This window comes from Falco punctatus (assembly GCF_963210335.1).
Source record: "Falco punctatus genome assembly, chromosome: 2".
In the NCBI taxonomy this organism is placed as follows: domain Eukaryota; kingdom Metazoa; phylum Chordata; class Aves; order Falconiformes; family Falconidae; genus Falco; species Falco punctatus.
Window position 1 is genome coordinate 1,800,221 of NC_137581.1, and position 17,546 is coordinate 1,817,766.

Sequence of the window (17,546 nt, forward strand, 5' to 3'; positions counted from 1 at the left end):
AGGCTGTGCCCCCAGCCCATGGACCCCCCCGGCCAGGCAGGCTGTGCCCCCAGCCCATGGAGCCCCCGGCCAGGCAGGCTGTGCCCCCAGCCCATGGAGCCCCCGGCCAGGCAGGCTGTGCCCCCAGCCCATGGAGCCCCCGGCCAGGCAGGCTGTGCCCCCAGCCCCTGCTGGAGCCCCCGGCCAGGCAGGCTGTGCCCCCAGCCCATGGAGCCCCCGGCCAGGCAGGCTGTGCCCCCAGCCCGTGCTGGAGCCCCCGGCCAGGCAGGCTGTGCCCCCAGCCCATGGAGCCCCCGGCCAGGCAGGCTGTGCCCCCAGCCCGTGCTGGAGCCCCCGGCCAGGCAGGCTGTGCCCCCAGCCCGTGCTGGAGCCCCCGGCCAGGCAGGCTGTGCCCCCAGCCCGTGCTGGAGCCCCCGGCCAGGCAGGCTGTGCCCCCAGCCCCTGCTGGAGCCCCCGGCCAGGCAGGCTGTGCCCCCAGCCCCTGCTGGAGCCCCCGGCCAGGCAGGCTGTGCCCCCAGCCCCTGCTGGAGCCCCCGGCCAGGCAGGCTGTGCCCCCAGCCCCTGCTGGAGCCCCCGGCCAGGCAGGCTGTGCCCCCAGCCCATGGAGCCCCCGGCCAGGCAGGCTGTGCCCCCAGCCCATGGAGCCCCCGGCCAGGCAGGCTGTGCCCCCAGCCCATGGAGCCCCCGGCCAGGCAGGCTGTGCCCCCAGCCCCTGCTGGAGCCCCCGGCCAGGCAGGCTGTGCCCCCAGCCCCTGCTGGAGCCCCCGGGGGAGCAGACCCCCACCCGCAGCCCGGGGAGGATTCTACACCGGAGGGACCCACGCTGGGGCAGTGCATGGAGGACTGTCTCCCGTGGGAGGGACCCCGCTGGAGAGAGGAAGAGTGTGAGGACCCTTCCCCTGCGGAGGAAGGAGCGGCAGAGACAGCGTGTGATGGACTGAGCGCAGCCCCCGTTCCCCGTCCCCCTGCGCCGCTGGCGGGGAGGAGGCAGAGAAGTTGGGAGTGAAGTTGAGCCCGGGAAGAAGGGAGGGGTGGGGGGAGGTGTTTTGAAGATTTGGGTTTATTTCTCGTTATCCTGCTCTGATTCAGTTGGTAATAAATTAATTTCCCCAAGCTGAGTCTGTTTTGCCCACAATGGTAATTGCTGAGCGATGTCCCCGTCCTCGTCTCGACCCACGAGCCTTTTGCTGCATTTTCTCTCCCCTGCCCAGCTGAGGAGGGGAGATGGAGCAGCTTTGGTGGGCACCTCACGTCCAGCCTGGGTCAGCCCACCACACTAGCTCTCCATCTCCTGCATGTAAAGGCAGACCTAAAATCAGTCTTTGCAGCCGAAGGCAAAATCAGCATTTCTCAAGTGTTAGCTTGCTTTTCTTCTAGGAAAAGAAAAGCCTTTAATAGAATTGTTGGCTCTAATAAGAAAGCTCAGCCATAATCAAAGGAGTCTTATAGAGCCTGATTTAGCCTAGCAACTCCCAATGCCTGAATTCTGCAAAGAATTCACACTTAGAAATATTAGTTTTCTTCTGCTTTATAAAAGCATTATTTGAAGGATGAGGTGAGAGGAGGAACTGAGGTGTGTGATCTGACAGTTCAGGAAGCAGGTGGTAAAACAGAAGCTGCCATGTGGCTGCAGGTTTTCTCGAAAGATGCTGTTTATATTATTCTGAAAGGACAGTTGTCCATAGCACAGAAGCCTCTGTAAGGAGCACCCTGGCAGAGAAGCCAGGAGTGGGAAGGGAAACTCCTTCCCTTTTGCTAGGGATGATCTTCCTTTTATAAAGGGAAGACCTACAGACCGACATCCCAGCCAGGTCCATGGAGAAGCTTGCACCCCACGCTTCTCTTTTGTAGCGGCTCTGTGGGGAGAGAATCATAGGCTCTGTGCCTGCCAATCCAGCAGCTGTGTGCTAGTGGTGAGGCTTGATTTTAAAAAAAGACCAACACAGAGAAAAAAAAATGAAGACGTCTACTCCATGGGGATGTAAGAACTGTACAGAAAAAGATGAAAAGCACGCCAGGATGAGGTTAGCAACTGCAGATTAAAGTGACTTCAGCCCCTAAAAGACGCATGGAAAATTCTGTTCTAATATTGTTCAAAACAGTGCTCAAACCAGAGTTAAGTTAGAGAAGAGACCTGTTGGCCTGAACTACTGCATTTTGTAGAACTTCATTTTTATAGAATTAATTTCATGCCTTTTCAATGTTATGAAATTCAAGCTATTTCTTTCTTCATATTATTTGGACGATGAAGAAAACAGGAAAATTGATTTTAGACCGTGAGAAATATGAAAAGGCTTGGTGAAACATTTTGTATCTTTACTCAGCTTCTGAAAATTGTATCTCTTAAGTAAGTCTTCCAAACTTGCAGGAAGTTTATCATCCATAACATACGGACTGGAAAAGTGTTCCAGCCTTTTTATCTGTAACATGATAATGAAATTGTTGCAATGAAGAATGAAAATTCTTCTCAAAACCAGCTTATATAGCATTTGTTTCAGTGTACGAGTTGCTTCTCAGTTTAGTTACTTCTAAGAATCCCCTAAAATGGTAAGTTGTTTGAAGATGGAAACACTGCAATAGCATACATCATCAAAAGAATTCTCCCTTATCCCAGCAAAAATTTTGCATTAACAACGCCGCATCAGTTTTCCAAAGACTATGAATTCCAGAAGATTATAGAATCATTATAAAAAAGCCATCTGTGGGGCTCAGTATGTAGAAGAATTACTTACACTTAAATCATGGCTTATGTTTGACTCTTAGTTGTGTCATCACACCATAAAATGCTGAGTGTTCCTGTCCAGCCTATCACTGTGATATCTGGCATATCACACGGACTGTGAAACAGCTGATCATTACAGAGACATTTCCAATAAACTCACCTAGGCTCAGCTCCTTATTCCTAGTTGTATTTAGGTAGCATGCAATGGCCCAAACAAGATCGGATCACTCCAAGTACTGAGCAAACACAAAGCAATCAAGCCATGCAGCACTAGAGGTGCCCAAGGTGAAGGGCAGAGCACCTGATGTATTTTAAAGGGTTTAACTCATCTTTAACCAAGAGATTCATTTACAGACTGTAACTCGAGGGAAAAACAAAAGGCTCCAAAAACCTGCAAATTCACCACGCGTGTTACATTGCTGCACATCAAGAACCAAACATCACTGGCTAGGAAGGAGTATTTTAATATGCTTAGCATAAATTTCAAAGCAAAGAGCAATTCTTTGGTGAGCCTCAGCATAGTGATTAGGCACCCAACTGTAATTCCCACTCTACAGAGCAGGAAGCAGTGTGTCAAGCCTGGGTGAGCTCAGACCGCTCCGACCTTACACTGCCCTTCCTCACTGCTGTGTCTGGCAGTCGCCAGATAGCACGAGTAAGCCAGCTTTACAAATTGATTATATGCTAAAAATGCAAATTTGCAAGAGTCTTTGAGATATGAGTGTCTTGGGGTTAAGCTATTCAGATAATGCTTAACTTCAGAATTCAGCTGTCATCTGTAACAGTGAACATTATATTACTTATATTTTGGATTTTATTAATAGAGATAGGCTGAATAGTTGAACCTCATGCTTCCCCTGTAGTTATGCAACAATGCAATGCTCTCGGGGCTGCAACACTTTGAAGCCAAGTTCAAAACCCATCACATGCATTCACTGTTCCAAAGTTTAAGGATTTGTTTTTGAATTCTCAATGCAGTAGCTGTTCTGAACAGATCCCGGGGGCGGGGGGGGAGGAAGGAAAGAAAAAAAAAGGGGGTGAGGGTATTACCTTTTAAACTTAGATGCATTGCTCTTTCCACAAGGATATTGACAGCAACCGTATTTTCCAGAAATACCATGTTGTCCTCTTGTGGTTTGGCATTGGTGACTTCTGAACTTATGATATCCACTTTCTGACTCTGATTTTCAAAGACTTGTTGGCTCAGATCAGGGGTGTTCTCTGCACCTTCATCTTCACTGTTGCTGTATTCCTCAGCACAGTGAAGTCTGCTGGACAGAGCAGCAGAAGTGGAAGAAAGGACGATGTGAACCCGTACAGCAGCTCCTGCTAGGTTTGCAGCATTGCATCTGAACAATGGATAAACCCCTGCAAGAGAATTCACAACCAACCAGCTCACCAAGCCAAAGAAAAACTAGAAGCTTGGAAAACAGCTGATCCAGGTCATTACAGTAGAGATCTCATATCAGACCAGCACAATGAATCTGGATTTTCAGTGTAATTTCTATGCAAAGCATCACCCTGAAACATCAGCTTGTAAAGGTTAAAACCAGTGACCACTTCCCCAAATTGGGTACACCTTCATTTTCCCACTGGTAGCTCAGACTACTATCTTAAAGCACATCAACTGCCTGAGAGCCCTGGAAATAGTGCCTCTGCATCATCTTACATACACCGAGAATACAACATACACACAGCATAAAAACTTATTTTAACTCTTTTTTCTTCTCCCTTCCCTAAGCATACTCAAAAGAAAAGCCAATGACCTGTCCACAAATCTTCCTGCAAGCTGGTGGCTGATGGATGACAGAAGCCTAAATAGATGACAGAAGCCTAAGTAACCTAACAAAGCAGAAGTTCCCACGACCTTCTCAGTGCTTAGTCATTTGCTTTGACTGCAGGCATTCAGCCTCCTTGACAGACATTCTTACTGTTTCTTACTCTATAACGGTGCCCAATCCATAGTTCTGAAGAAACATTCTTCAGCAATCCACATACGCTAACTGCTCTCCCTATTACTGATCATTATCCCAGTTTTTCACCCATTTAAACTTGCTAAGTTTTGAATTCAGAGAATCAAGCATTTTAACCTTGTTTACCTTCAGTGAAAGGGGGAGCTGACAGCGTGCTGCACCCTGGACAAAACAAAACTGTAAACATTTTGCTTAAAGTGACTAGAGAGGTAAGCAAACTAAAACATCAATAAAGAGGGATGAAATATGACAATGCCCTTTTGGAACTTACCGCTAACACTTAGTGTTGTCCTTGACTTCTCTGCTAATGCTGCAAGGTCAACGTAGGCAGATCCAATAAGGCGATCTGTATCAAGTGGTCTTCCCACATCATTTTCTTTACCATATGTCCACCACACCTGGATTTCTAATTTCTCCTCTCTGAAGAACCAAAGCAGTCCTTGGCTCCTTCTGAGAGTCACTTTGTTTGGTTTCTTAAAGTTCACCGTAACACCCTTTGCGTCGTCACTCAATTTTGGCCTCCTAAGCAAAGTCCACGTGGCTTCCTGATCATATAGCTTATACCTGAGGTAGCAGTAAGTGCTTTCATGTAGGTGCGTCTGGCCTGCAAGCAGCACACAGTGGACTGGCAGCCATACTCTCGGGGTTGAGACGGTCACAGTCACTGGACTGTCACTCTGCTCCCATTCGTCACTGTCATCCACACTGTCTTCATGGGTCTCCTCACCATTCCATCCTAAAAGCTTAGCCGCCTCCAAAACACGCTCTCGGTCATCCTGATGAGCAAAGGTAATAGAAAGTTCCAGCCCTCCCACAATGGTCTGCATGATGTTTGTGCAGTGTGAAGGCATTAAATCTTCAGATAGGGTAACTGGGTACCAGCCTGAAATACCTTCAGGAGAAGAGATCATAATTAGCCTTGTCTTACCTTTTGAAAAATGGCAGTAAAGAATTTTCCGCTCTCTGGTCATTAGTCAAGGACCAGTACTTGAAGTGTTTATTTCTTGTGAAAGGGGAATTTGTCAAATCATTTCTAAAAGCAGCAAACTGTTACACCTCAGAAAACTTTGGCAGTAGTTCTGATCCCAAAGGCATTTTAGTTTCCATTTCATTAACAATACTCATTCTACAATGAAACTATACCCCATGAATCTCCAATTACAAAATCAGGCTTTCTCATGTCTTTGCTCATCTCTCCCCATTAAACGTAAAATGAAAATTGCATGTTGGAGAAAATGAGAACTCTACTGAAACTAAAGCAGAAATAACTAAGACCACAATGAAAACATCATTATTACAAGACATCATCATCATAAACTAACACTAGCTAGAGGAGGTATTTTATGTTTAGTTTAAAGAAAAAGGTAATCCTACTGCTTTCTAACTTATCTAAGCCTTTGTTTCCAGCTTTGAGATCTCAAAAGCAATCGTTGGTCCTCCACTGAGCACTACAGCTCTTGGACTTTCCATCTTAAGCTAGAAAATAAACAGCACTGAATAAAATACTAAAGAAGTATGCTGGTTTTAGCTGGGATGGAGTTAAATTTCTTCATAGTAGCTTCAGGATATTCATTCATCTACCATACATCGTACACCCTGAAAACGGATCTTCAAACCACAGCCTTTATATGAGATTTCTAATACAGGATTTTTAATGAAGACATATGGAATTTTTGTTTTTTAGACCAAAGTTCTTTCAGACACTGCACAAAACCCCTGAAACGTGAATGAAAATTGTTTTAAGGAATTACAATAGCATTTACACAGAATGTCAGCAGCGTAACACTGCTGCACTACCTGATCTTCTTCTCAGCAGGTCTCTGGTTGGAATTGTGACTGTCCCAAGAAGACAGTCTCTTGATGTCCGAGCTGCCAATTTGTCAGCGGCTGGAAAAGAAATAATTTCGTAAATACACCAAACTGGAACACAAGATTTAGAAGTGATTGAGACAGTATCGCCTTCGAAAGAAAAATGTATTGCCTCAACAGCAAATAGCTCAGCCGTCATACTGAAAATATTTTTAACCCCTAAAAAAAAAGATCCAAAGTCAAAACAAATTGTCCAGGATATATCAGGCCAAAATCAATGAGAAACAGGGATGTGAACAAAAACCTGTCTGTAGGCAGTGCCAGTGCACATTCCGGACAGGGTACATACTCTACCACCGCTGAATGAGGAGAATCTTTCAGGGAATATTTCCACAGATGAACACCAAGTAACCAGTGGGGAGCTGGTCATTAGTTACGCAAACAGCACAGCTTTTCTCCTGACTTTCCTCCCCAAGATGTTAAAAACAATGTCATATTGAGCTAAATTTTGTTTATAAAATAATTCCTGTGGTTATGTTGTAAAACAACACTGCCTATCTGCCACAGGACTGTTGGAGGATTTTAAGCTATCGTTTTTCTGAATCTCCATTACCTCTCATGAAGTGCAGGCAATAAGGCACGCACACACAGGTGACCAGCACGTTCAAGGGAGGGGGCTCTGCCCCTCTGCTCCCCTCTGCTGAGACCCCCCCACAGCGCTGCGTCAAGCTCGGGGGTCCTCAGCATCAGAAGGACACGGACCTGTCGGAGCGGGCCCGTCGGAGGCCACGGAGCTGGTCAGAGGGCTGGAGCCCCTCTGCTGTGGGGACAGGCTGGGAGAGCTGGGGCTGTGCAGCCTGGGGAGGAGAAGGCTCCGGGGAGACCTTAGAGCAGCTCCCAGTGCCTGGAGGGGCCGACAGGAAAGCTGGGGAGGGGCTTTGGGCAAGGGCAGGGAGCGGTGGGACAGGGGGGAATGGCTTGAAGCTGAGAGAGGGGAGATTTAGGTTGGACATGAGGAAGAAACCCTTCCCCGTGAGGGCGGCGAGGCGCTGGCCCAGGCTGCCCAGAGCAGCTGTGGGTGCCCCATCCCTGGCAGGGCTCAAGGCCAGGCTGGACGGGGCTGGGAGCAGCCTGGGCTGGGGGGAGGGGGCCCTGCCCCTGGCAGGGGGTGGGACTGGCTGGTCTTGAAGGTCCCTTCCAGCCCAAACCCTTCTGTGACTTTATACAAAGGCAGGGTGCTCCAAGAGTCAAGCACTATTATGCATTATCTTTTCATTTAAGAGGTGATACCGATCACCTGGAGTCTAAAAAAGCCTCAGCTCTTTGCACAAGGGGAACAGTACCTCCCAAAGCCTTCTCTGAAGACAGTTTAGCTATTAGCAATTGCACATCTTATCAGCCGCACAGAATAGTCCCTGGAAACATTCAGGGTCAGGCTGGATGGTGCTCTGACCAACCTGATCCGGTGGAAGATGGCCCTGCTCATCGCAGGGATTTGGACTGGACCATCTTTGGAAGTCACTTCCAACCCAAACCATTTTATGATTCTACGCACAGTCTCTCTTCTAAACTAAAAAAATAAGGGGAATGGATCATTTTGCGACAGCGTTCAGTCATTATTCCCACTTGTCCTCCTTACCTGACCTGGTGCTCCGATGGTAGACAGAGAAGATGATACTGGCAGACTGCAAGAGTTCCCCCAGACAAGAGGCTTCTCCACTACTTTTCTGAATGATGAGGTTACAAGGAAACTCTACATGATGCTCGAACTCGGGGCAGAAAGTACAAGCCACAGCTCGTGTGCTGCGTCTCTCTGCCTCAGGTAGGAAGGAGAGGTTCACAGAGACATAAACATTAACTCCCACACCTGCATAGTACTGGACCGAAGGGTTCTTCTGTCCCACAGCTCTTCATTTAGCATGTAACAAGAAAGGAAGAAAGACAATGAATCTGACGCACAAGGAATCTAGGAACCAACGCAATTAAATCAAGGTTTCAAGCCTTTATGGTGAAAAATAGGACAAACCAGTGAATGTTGTAAGTCAAAGCAGATGTGGGTTCTGGCTGCATATTATTTTTCACCATTTTTTTTTCCCATCTGGACATACGAGGAACAGATAAGAAATGGTGAGAGTAACTATCACAAGGTTCCTCACTGGTGGCTGTGCTCTTATCACTGTCATGATCAAAGTGGTTGAGAATGTACTCAGCACCTTTAAAAATATCCCGTACTACAGAAAAAGTTGTAGCATAACTTCCCAGAGAACCTGCTCTAGAAGGAAGCAAAATGCCAAGCCAAATCAATTTTACAGACTAGCCCTGACAAGCAAAAGGAGGTGAAATTAGCAGATGGAATTACTTACAAGTAAAACAGACCCAAGTATTACTATAACTCAGGCCCACAGACCTGAAGGATGAGGAGTCTGAGGCCATTCAATTTTCTTAATTTCTCCAAGCACCATACAGTAGCCATCCTTATCCTACTGAGTCTACTTTAGTGAAGCAGGATCAGGAGCTCAGCAACACTGAGAAGGGCCAGTGAGCACTGCTCTCGAATGACAGGAGCTATCCTTCTCTTATGGAACTCACTCCCTCTCTTCTAGCCCCTTCTTAATTCTTCAAAATCGTATATTGGAACTGTTCAGGAATAAGTTCAGGTGCTAGCATGTACTTAGAGGAGCAGCCTCCGGATGAAAAGGAGTATGTTTCAATTACTAGTTTATCAGCGTTTCCACAGCGAAACACCGGAAAACAAATCTCAGCTAGTTTTTAGATAGCATCAGCAACACCAAGACCCAATGACCAAAGAGATACCATTTTACATCAGCCAATTTTTATAACAGCTTTTGGTGTAGCAAAATGTGGAAATGTAGAAAAATGTGCCCTTACAATCTCGATCCTTCTGCAGAACAAATGCTACCACACTCTACTACAGCTTAAGGGACAAAAATAACCACTGGTGCTCTTTATAAACTTATGTTCACTTCTGATCAGAACCCAGCTTGAATCTTGGTCTCTGCAGATGGAAAGTTGGCCAGTGACAGTTTGTTCTAATCTAATGGCTCAGCCTGCTGCCTGTCTCCAGATAAGGCTATTTTAAGAGAAAAATCTTCCTTTTTGAACTCAGCTTTACCTAGCTGCTGCTTGCAAACCAGATGCTCTGTGTATGTGTACCAAAAGAGAAACAGCTTGAGCCATTATTCCTGCTGCTGGTTTCACAGACCGTTGGTATCTCACACTCACATCAAGCAAGCCTGGATTAAAACAGAGAAAGGAAAGAATAGAAATGCTCAGTTTTTTATACAGTTACATCCAACATAATCAACACTTTGTTATACCTTTTCATACAAAACGTAGTCTACTAAACGCAAAAGAAGAATTCCATAGGTAATCCATTGAGATGCAAGATGCTAGACTTCAGCCTGAAGTTACAGCTTTATACAGGAGGCACAGAAGGAAATTTTCAGAACCTGACCTCCTGGCAGTCAGGTCGGGTGATCTCAGTGGCTCCCTCTCAGCAGCAAATCTAGGGCATAGTAAAATTAGGAGAGGCTGTTTCACCCAGCCATGCCCTCAGGTGTGCGTTCATCGTAGTAGTTGTAAAATATCCTACTGCAGCATTTTAACACCTTTTTTTTTAATAGCACTGCAAGTGACAAAACCTTCCAAAAAAGACAGATTTTCTGTTGCTGCACGAAGCTAACTTAGTACAAAATAACCATAGCGTACTGAATTCCCTCTCCAGCCACAGCTTTTTGTATGGCCTTTTTTCCAAGAAGCTGCCTCAGATTTCCTCAGTGGCCTTCCCAGAGTTGATGTTTATATGACTTGAAAGACCCACAAGGGAACAGAAAGATGTTTCTGCTCAGGCTACACCCCATAAACAGCCCTTCTTCGGGTCTCCCATTCCTTGCTTTGCATGAGAAGTGGAACCACAGACGGTGGCTCATTTGGCAACTAAGCCGTTCAAAACACATGGGAATAGCTTTATAAAACTTGTTAGGGGTGTGAGGGCCGCTCACGTCTGTCTAATCGCTCATTCTTCACTAGGTACAGTGATAATGAAAGCTGAGATGAAAACCACTCAGGGTTTATATCCGTTGCCAACACAAGTACATATTTTTCTTTGCCTTGGAGGGAAATACATAGGCTCTCATTTTTACACAGAGAATCACAGAATTGTTTAGGTTGGAAAAGACCTTTAAGATCGAGTCCAACCATTAACCCGGCACTGCCAAGTCCATCACTAACCCATGGCCCTGAGCACCACAGCTACACCCCTTTTAAATACCTCCAGGGATGGCAACTCCACCGCTTCCCTGGGCAGCCTGTGCCAGTGCTTGACAATCCTTTCGGGGAAGATGTTTTTCCTAATCCTCAATCTAAACCGCCCCTGGCGCGGCTTGAGGCCATTCCCTCTGATCCTGTTGTTGTGTACGCGATGTTACGTGTTACATGTTACAATCTGTTGCATGTTTCATGTTTACAATGTGTCACAATGTGTCGCGTGTCACGATGTGCCAGGTGTCTGCATGGATGTCCATCCCCTACCCCCCGATGGCCGACCGCAGCCCCTTGCTGATGTTCCATCCCTCCAGCACTGCCTTGCTGCCCCCAGGCTGCTCTCCCACCCGCCGGGTGTTATCCCACAACCGTGAACACCCCCAGCCTTCCTTACCTGAAGCCCGCAGCTGAAATTCCCCTGAGCAATCAGTCCGGGGGACCAAAGGAAGGTTAAAAGTCTGAATCCCTATTTCTTCACGATGCTGCATAGTCGCCATGGCACACAGCCGTGACAAGGGCAACGTCCCTTTGGCAACCACCTGGTCTCTGACATTTGGGTAATAATACCTGGTAAGGTAAAAAGCAGCGGCATCAGTCATGCTGTTTTGATGACGACAGTGATCACCATTTCTCTCACGACTGCACGTAAGTCAACTTTAACTTGTGCGTCTTCAAACACTAGTACCCCAATAGCTAAGAGATAAACTCAAATAAATGAATTTCTACAGGAAAAAAATGCCCAGTAAGTGCTGAAGTAAATAATGATACAAATATACTTTTGCACTAGTCCTACCAAGACAGCTAGCAGAAACTGCTAAAAACTGCCATCCCAAAGACAAACAAGAGAAGAATCTGGCACCAAGTATTCTCCACTCCATTTTCCATTAATAAAAAATACTGCCAATACTTTCAGAACAGATTTGTGGTACCAGTTTGTGAGTGTAACAAATCCCTCTGGACCATTTCTTAACTGCTCTACTTGGTTTCAGACTCATCCTACGCCGAGTTTTGGCACTGTATCTCCTGAAAAACAGGTAGATCAGGAGAAAGGCATCCGCTGTATTTTCATTAGCAGTAACTGAACAACGTGGTAGCGCTATGACTTGTGTTTTCCTTTCCGTTTTAGGACAAATCCTGAACATTAATTGACCGTTGAGCCTTGGGTACAGCACTGCCTGAAGAGTAGTCCCAACTTCTTGGAATATTACACCTGTTGGTTTCTACTTTTTCCCCATATACCTCTAGGAATAATTCAAGATGCTGACAGCATCATAGCAACAACTCACTGATTTGGAACCTGCGGTCAGTATCTGCTCTCCTGTCTAATTACAAAGATCTGTCAGTAAGCTTTTTCCACTTTAAATATTACAAACTGGTAAGAGGATGTTTACAGAATTCTTAAAAGGCTTCCAGCTCCGTAATTTGCTTCTTTCACCCAAACCAGCCGAAATTTACCAGCCGCTACCAGTGAGCGGCCAGGGCAAGATTAAACCAAGTATAACTATCCTCAGAAATCTGAGCTAAAGCACATTTTTGAAATGCCAGGTAATAACAACTGGTCAGTTCAACTGCTCTGGTCATTACCAACATTAATGTAAACACATCCAGCACGTAATAATTCTCAAGTGACTGTGAACTTTAGCTTGGTTTGTTTTACTACAGAATGAACAATTATAACAATTATGCTTTCCTAAAGCCATCTGTCTTCATGATCTCTTCATGGCCTTCCACTACTAGTAATTAGCTTCAAACGCCAAAACCCCCACAATTGAACCTACAAACATTTTATAGTATTTTTTCTGTAATTGGTGACTTGCATTAGGGAGAAAACCCAACCCCAAAACAATGAAATTATACTGCCAGGGTGCTATTAAGTAAATTTAGATGTGCCAAGCATTTAAACGCTGCTTTTAGATCACTACGCTGATAACAAAGTGGAAGAAAGCAAACTAAGAGCACACACCTTCTAAGCAAGAAAAAAGTAACTAGCACTTTTGGAAGGGAAAAAAGGGCTCGCATGTCTTAAATGGAATCTTAAATGCAGATTCATCACCAATGTTGATAAGCTCAACACTTTTCCACTTATTATTAAATATCCATCCCACAGCTAGAGATTTTTCAATACCAGATATGTCTCTATTTGTATTGCTGTGACATCTAAAAAGAATACGATGTTATTCTGTACCTGCACCAGACTTCAAACTGGATTCCTCCTCCAGCCTCTCCTGGTGCCATATATGCACTGACCAGGAGCCTCTGGACTGGGACATCAGCAGGAACCAACAAAGAATGATGATGCTCATCATTAAAGACGGGATCGGGGACACACAGAGTGGTTGCTGTGCGAAATGGCTTTAATCTGATGCCTACAAGTCAAGCAGAGTTGGTTAAAAATGGCTGCATGCAGAGGTTTCAACCTTTTTCTATTTGCAGTCCTTCAGGAGGCAGGACCCATGGACAGTAAGTGACATTCTCCTGCCAGAAGGCTTCCTCTTCTGAGTTTCACTTCACAAATCTTTTACAAGCAATTCACACAGTCCCACAACCTGTGAGCCACCAGCTGAAAACTACTGTTAAATGTGGCTGGAAGCTGACACAGTTTACAGGAGTTACTATGGTACAATGTTACTGACACTTTTTTCAGAGGAAATACATATTAGTGATTCAAAGCACAAGACTCCAGATCAACATTTAAATAATTGCAATTGTAGAAAATTACTTAACACTCCTTTATAATCCTAATGATCTAAAGCAGACAAGTCTTCTCTCGGTGTATGCATGAAAAAGAGCATCTTGAAAGGCTCCTGTACGTAAAGCCTTTGTTGAAATTAACTGTATACAATCTGCGAATCTGTTTTTGCACCTTTGCAAGCTGGCAAAACCCTCTAGGATCTTTAACAAAAAGGTACCATGTGAAGGGATTCAGAACTAGGTATCTTTTTTTGCTGGGAACTTTGCCACCTACATCAGTCAAAGCAGGTCTTTAATGTACTGATGCAGCCCAAGTATGACAAGTTGCAGGCAGATCTTGTTGGGAAAGCAAGCACTGGCTGCATGGAAGCTCAGAAGAACACGCACCCTCTCACTTAAGCAGAGAGAACATTGCTAAACAATATTTAATTAAAGCAATGCTCTAAATAAAGACAGATTACAAAATAAACTAACCATCCTCATGCAATTCAGTTCCTTGCAGTGCACCGCAACCAGCCTCTTGAACTGGGAAACAGTACTGTACGTAGCAGTCAGCCTCTCCCCAGACGGTGGACTGTAAGGGAGTGAGTCCTTTCACACTCTCCACACAAATCTCAAACACGTGCTCCACCAGTTCTTCCCCTTCTTGGTCTAACTGCTGATAAAACAAAGGGAATCCACATGAGAAGGATGACTCTTCAGGAAACAGCATACAAAAGGACTGGGAGCATAAGATTCTAAGAAGCCTGAGACAGGAGCAGAACCATTATCTGCCATTTACCTCCTAAAGTTCACAGCAACACTGAAAGTCTGATAGCACCTTTTTTTTTTTCTGCAAAAGCCAAAAAACACAGCACATAAAAAGCAAGGAAGTTCCTACATATACAACTCAATGGTAGGGGCAAAACCTGTATGGTACAGAATATGGCTGTGAAAATTAAGATTTTCTGTAACGTTGCGGCTTTTTTTACCAAACTTGTAATGAAGATAGAAGCAGTGGGTATACAGAGCAATACAAAGAGCAATAATGTCAAAGCCAGTGACAGAAAGCTAGTAAGAAAAGAGTACAAACAATATAATTCTGTGTAGATGTCCTGGTTTCAGCTGGGATAGATTTTTTTTTCTTCTTAGTAGCTAGTGCAGTGATGTGGTTTGGATTTGGTTTGAGAATAACGTTGATAACACACTGATGTTTTTAATTGTTGCTAAGGAATATTAATACCAAGTCAAGGACTTTTCAGTTTCTTGGGCCCTGTCAGCAAAACGGCTGGAAGAGCACAAGAAACTGGGAGGGGATGCAGCCACGACAGCTGATCCGAACTGGCCAAAGGGATATTCCAGACCACAGAATGTCTGGTTGAGTATGTAAGCTGGGGGAAGAAGAAGGAAGAGGGGGACATTTAAAGTTACAGTGTTCATTTCCCAAGTCGTTGCCATGTGTGATGGAGCCCCGCTGCCCTGGGGATGGCTGAGCGCCTGCCTGCCCATGGGAAGCGGTGAATGAATTCCTTGCTTTGCTTTGCTTGTACATGCACCTTTTGCTTTACTTATTCAACTGTCTTAATCTATGGGTTTTCCCAGTTTTACCCTTCCGTTCCCACCCCCACCCCACCCCGCCCATCCCACTGGGGGAGAGTGAGCGAGCGGCTGTGCAGGGCGTAGCTGCTGGCTGGGGTTAAACCATGACAGTAGAATATGATCATTTATAACAAAATCGGCTACAGCATCAAAAGAGATCGGGGATCACTGGTCCGTTAATGAACCCACTGGTAAAATCCTTTTCACATGTCCCTAACAACAAGAGTGAGAATTTACTGAGCAATACCGTTACAGGCTTTGTAGGAGGAGGGTCCAGCGAGTGGGAAGGACGCTGTGTGACAGGAGGCACCATTCCTTCTTCATTTTTTAGCCTTTGCAGTGCCACTATTTGATCAGCTGACCCCATCGCCAGAACGACCCTCAGGCTTCCACTTCTACTGCCAGTAAAAACATCTATCACAGGCATATAGCTGTCCACAGCAACCACTGGATATTGAGCCTGAAGAAGCAGGTGGGAAATCTTTGGATCTCTGGAACAGATTAAAATAAAAAACCTCTGGTATGAGAATGAGACATCTCAATATGAACATGATCACACAAAGCTCATTTTAGATGGGACTTTCAATGCAGTTAGAAACCAATCTATCTCCATTCCTCCAAAATTTGGTTCAACTACATTAGTCTTCACAAAGCACAGATCCATGAGCTGCTGAATGGAAAAGGCTATTTTCAGCAATGACAAAGTACAGCTTTCCAAAAACTAACGTAGCCTTACTTATAAGACAGTCTAGAGATCTGTGAGCGAGGTGATGAACTGGAACAAAATTCCTATTAATATACTGTAGCCATATTATACTTCTATGAGGCAGTTACATGGTCTTTGGGGAAGGACTTGGGCAGGAAGAAAAGAAGGAACAGGGACAGTCTCCCAGAGAAATGTAAAACCATCTAATAATACACTGAAGTTATACACAAGCAAACTACAGCGGATTACTGAAAGAACTTATACAAATGACATGCTAATAATTAACAAAGTAGTGCCCAGTCAGTTGCAGCACCATCTGATTTCCACCTATCACTAGTCTGACCAAAATAAAAGCAATTAATCCTCTACATTAGAAAGAATCTCTCCAGTCCAGTATTCCCATTTTTTTTTTATTGTTTTAAGCAGGTATATTACTTGACTGCACGAGAAGCCAAAACATTCAACAAAAAGATCAAAGAGCTCTGGAGAGACCCATCAACTAAGACAACAACTAAAGCATGAAGTATTTAAGAGATCTTTTCAGTACTGCAAGCAGTGTCCTGTGCTGTGCAAACTGACAACATCTCTAGCAATGGGATCTATGCAGAGCATGATCAGGAACAAAATCATTCCACCAGTCACAGTCTTGGAAAATCACCAACGGAAAGCCACACTCAATCTTCCTCTACAGTTACTTCGGTCTCTTACAGTTTTACTCCTTCATGGAACCACAACTTAAAACTGGCTCCAAACCCGATGCAGCATGGTGTCTTTATTTTTTACAGTCCACTTGTATTTCTGTATAAGGACAGTGTAACTTACCCAGATACCGCTCAGTGTAGCAAACTGCCAGAGAAAGCTGGCAGGACAAAAAATGCCTTCTGCTGTCAAGTATAATTAAGAACCCTCCCACACAAATCCCAGACACCATCCCTCATGTCTTTCCCTGAGCATCAGTTAGGATATTTCCCAACCCCATAAAATATGGAACAACGATATTTACTTGAATGAGATGTAAAACTGATGCAAAGGAAGTTTAACTAATCCTAGCAATCTGTCACAGCCAGGGCTTCCCATCTTGTTCCATGCTTCAATAATCATGACATTGTTCTTCAGCCGCTCCAGGTGTTTGGAAGTCAATGAAAAAGGCATCACCTGAAAGAGTTTAATGCAGATTCAGAATACACTGGAAACTATTTGCTAAGGATAGAGCATTCCAGTAACACTACATCGTTCCAGTTTACAGAATTGTGCTCTTTAGAAATGGAAATTAAAGATGAAATGCATACCTGCCTAACAAGTTCCAGAATAACGGCAGGTTTGGCAAAGAGCTAGCCAGGAAAATTAATGTATTTTAGGTAAATTTTAACATAAGATCATATGCTACCTTAAGAAAATTGCTTTTATCTTTATATGCGTGGTTACCAAACAGATAAATCATTTCAGACAACTTTCAGATGTCTTCTGCTATGTTTTTACAATTCACTCTTTCAGCTGAAGACTAGGAAGTCTCACAAATCACTAGCTATTGTTAAAAGTAAACCAAATGCATTTGAGCATCCTGACATTCCCAACGAAAAACGTCCAGTAAAAAATTACAAACTTGTAACACTATTAAATGCCTGAAATTTTGCTGTTTGCTGGGGGAAGGCTCTGGCCCATACTAGGACAGTAACCCACACTTCTGAGCTGCTATATTAATTGAGAAAAAAAAAAGAACTGCATTTCAAACTGTGCAATCCAGCCAAAACAATACTGAAAATACTTCTAATATACCGGACAG

General features: G+C 44.8%; 1 protein-coding gene across 8 annotated transcripts in view; it reads right to left on the reverse strand.

Moving 5' to 3' along the window:
• The window catches only part of C2CD3 (C2 domain containing 3 centriole elongation regulator), a 53,155-nt gene that overhangs the window by 20,527 nt on the left and 15,082 nt on the right, over window positions 1-17,546 (reverse strand). For 7 of the 8 annotated variants that reach the window (XM_080375555.1, XM_080375553.1, XM_080375558.1 and 4 more), the window contains exons 15-24: window positions 16,767-16,918; window positions 15,305-15,548; window positions 13,954-14,137; window positions 12,974-13,154; window positions 11,183-11,355; window positions 9,638-9,758; window positions 8,144-8,412; window positions 6,493-6,582; window positions 4,967-5,587; window positions 3,773-4,090 (exon numbers count right to left, since the gene is read on the reverse strand). In XM_080375555.1, coding sequence (XP_080231681.1) covers window positions 3,773-4,090; window positions 4,967-5,587; window positions 6,493-6,582; window positions 8,144-8,412; window positions 9,638-9,758; window positions 11,183-11,355; window positions 12,974-13,154; window positions 13,954-14,137; window positions 15,305-15,548; window positions 16,767-16,918 — 2,353 coding nt within the window. The remainder of the gene's footprint in view (window positions 1-3,772; window positions 4,091-4,966; window positions 5,588-6,492; window positions 6,583-8,143; window positions 8,413-9,637; window positions 9,759-11,182; window positions 11,356-12,973; window positions 13,155-13,953; window positions 14,138-15,304; window positions 15,549-16,766; window positions 16,919-17,546) is intronic. The other variant, XM_080375554.1, reaches the window with a different exon arrangement.